The sequence below is a fragment of the Nicotiana attenuata genome, unplaced genomic scaffold (genome assembly GCF_001879085.1).
Source record: "Nicotiana attenuata strain UT unplaced genomic scaffold, NIATTr2, whole genome shotgun sequence".
Taxonomy (NCBI): Eukaryota; Viridiplantae; Streptophyta; class Magnoliopsida; order Solanales; family Solanaceae; genus Nicotiana; species Nicotiana attenuata.
In genome coordinates, this window is record NW_017670465.1 from 650968 (window position 1) to 653100 (window position 2133).

Here is a 2133-nt window from a genome sequence, read left to right on the forward strand (position 1 = left end):
GAGGTGGAAAGATATAAAGCTATACTAGTAGCCAAAGGATACAGTCAACAAGAAGGCCTGGACTATACAGACACATTCTCCCATGTGTCCAAGATGGTCACAGTGAGGGTTGTAGTTGCACTAGCTGCTGCATCTGGTTGGTACATTTTTAGATGAATGTTCATAATGCATTTTTGCAGGGTGACGTTCAAGAATAGGTCTACATGCAAGTTCCTAATGACTTTTCAAGCCAGGGGGAGACTCAAAAGGTTTGTAAACTACATAAGTCTTTGTATGGATTGAAGCAAGCACCTAGGTAGTGGAATCTTAAGCTAACAGAGGCACTCTTAGACATGGATTTTACTCAAAGCCATTATGACTATTCCCTCTTCACCAAAAGAATAGGCGCTAATCTTGTAGTCATCCTAGTTTATGTGGATGATTTGTTGGTAACTGGCAGCAACTTACTTCTTATTCAGCAAGTCAGAAAAGATTTGCAAGAGAACTTTAAAATGAAGGATCTAGGGGAGCTAAAATATTTCCTTGGCATTGAGTTCTCAAGGTCTCAAAAGGGTATCCTAATGTGTCAAAGGAAATATGCCCTAGAATTGGTATCCGAACTTAGCCTAGCAAGAGGAAAATCAGCCTATACACCTCTTGAGTTTATTCAAAAACTTACCTCTGTTGAGTTTGATCAAATAGTAAAAGATAGTGACTCTGAAGATGTGCAACTTGAAGAGAAGGGAAATTATCAAAGACTAGTTGGGAGGCTCCTGTACCTAATAATGACAAGACCAGATATAGCCTTTGCTGTTCAGGTACTCAGTCAGTATATGCATGCACCTAAGACTTCTCACATGAAAGCTGCTGAGAGAGTAGTGAGATATATCAAGTCTACACCTGGACTTGGTCTGTTCAAGCCAACAGGAAGGTGTAATAAACTAATAGCCTATTGTGATTCAGATTGGGGAGCTTGTGTTGAGTCTAGGAGGTCAGTCACAGGGTATGTGGTTAAATTTGGAGATGCACTGATTTCCTGGAAGTTAAAGAAACAAGGGACAATATGAAGAATCTCAGCTGAGGCAGAGTTGAGAAGCATGACAACCACAGTAGCTAAAATTGTGTGGTTGGTTGGACTTTTCAAGGAGCTAGGAGTGGATATTGCTCTGCCTGTGCCTCTACACTGTGACAGCAAGGCAGCAATCCAAATTGCTGCACATTCAATTTTTCATGAACGAACTAAACACATAGATATTAACTGTCATTTTTGTAAGAGAAAAACTAGTACAAGGACTTATTCAAACTTAGCATGTGGGTACAACATAACAAATAGCAAATGTGCTGACAAATGCCTTGTGCAAACCACAGCATGACTACTTACTAAGCAAGCTGGGAATGAAGAATGTATTTCATCCTTCAGCTTGAGGGGGAGTGTTGACAGATGTAGGCTCCACCTATTTAACTAGACTACAGTTAGTAGAGTAGTTAATATACACTATACTATAGTTAGTAGTTGAGTTAGTTACAACTAACAAGTGTATAAATGGTAGATTAGTTCTTAACTCAATGTAACACTGAATATTTTTCTGCTTAATGAAGTAACTGATTGCTTCTGCTTTCTCTCATTTCCTCTTCTTCTCACATTTCTCCTCTTGTCACCGCCATAGTTGAAGCTTCATGACACTTCATTACTCCCTAATGATATTTGTTAGTCAATGGGGCAATTGAAAAGGAGAAAAAAGAATATGGCTTTGTTTTTGTGCATATCATAGTTATTATAAATTCCAATACAGTGTTCTACAAGTAGGAAAGTACTTATTTTGAATGCTACGTAATATATTCATATGTTGGTCAATGTTTGAATTTGTGCAATGTCCAACTTTGAAATCTAATTTGTAATATTGTCATTTATCACATTTTCATTCTATGAAAGTATTAATAGTATTAGTGAAGTTTTATTATCATTAGTGCTTCTTTGTGAATTAATGACGACACTTCTCCCTATTTGGCTCGCGAACTTTTTAATTTACAAATAAAAATATAACATATACACAATAAAGAAAAAATAACTCTAATCTATTTAACTATACGAATTTCAAATTAGTAATAAAAAATTATGTGGCAAATTCAGCTAGAACATCAACAAGAAAATTA

At 36.5% G+C, this 2133-nt stretch overlaps 1 protein-coding gene across 1 annotated transcript; it reads left to right on the forward strand.

The window, feature by feature from the left end:
• Positions 1-332: 332 nt before the first annotated feature.
• LOC109239830 (uncharacterized mitochondrial protein AtMg00810-like) lies at positions 333-1046 on the forward strand. Its single transcript, XM_019406421.1, has one exon. It carries the CDS (start codon positions 333-335, stop codon positions 1044-1046), a length of 714 nt encoding a protein of 237 aa, XP_019261966.1.
• The last annotated feature ends 1087 nt before the right edge of the window (positions 1047-2133 follow it).

Coding starts and splice junctions, on each gene's coding strand:
- LOC109239830 (XM_019406421.1), top strand. CDS start 333: ATGGATTTTACTCAAAGCCATTATGACTATTCCCTCTTCACCAAAAGA.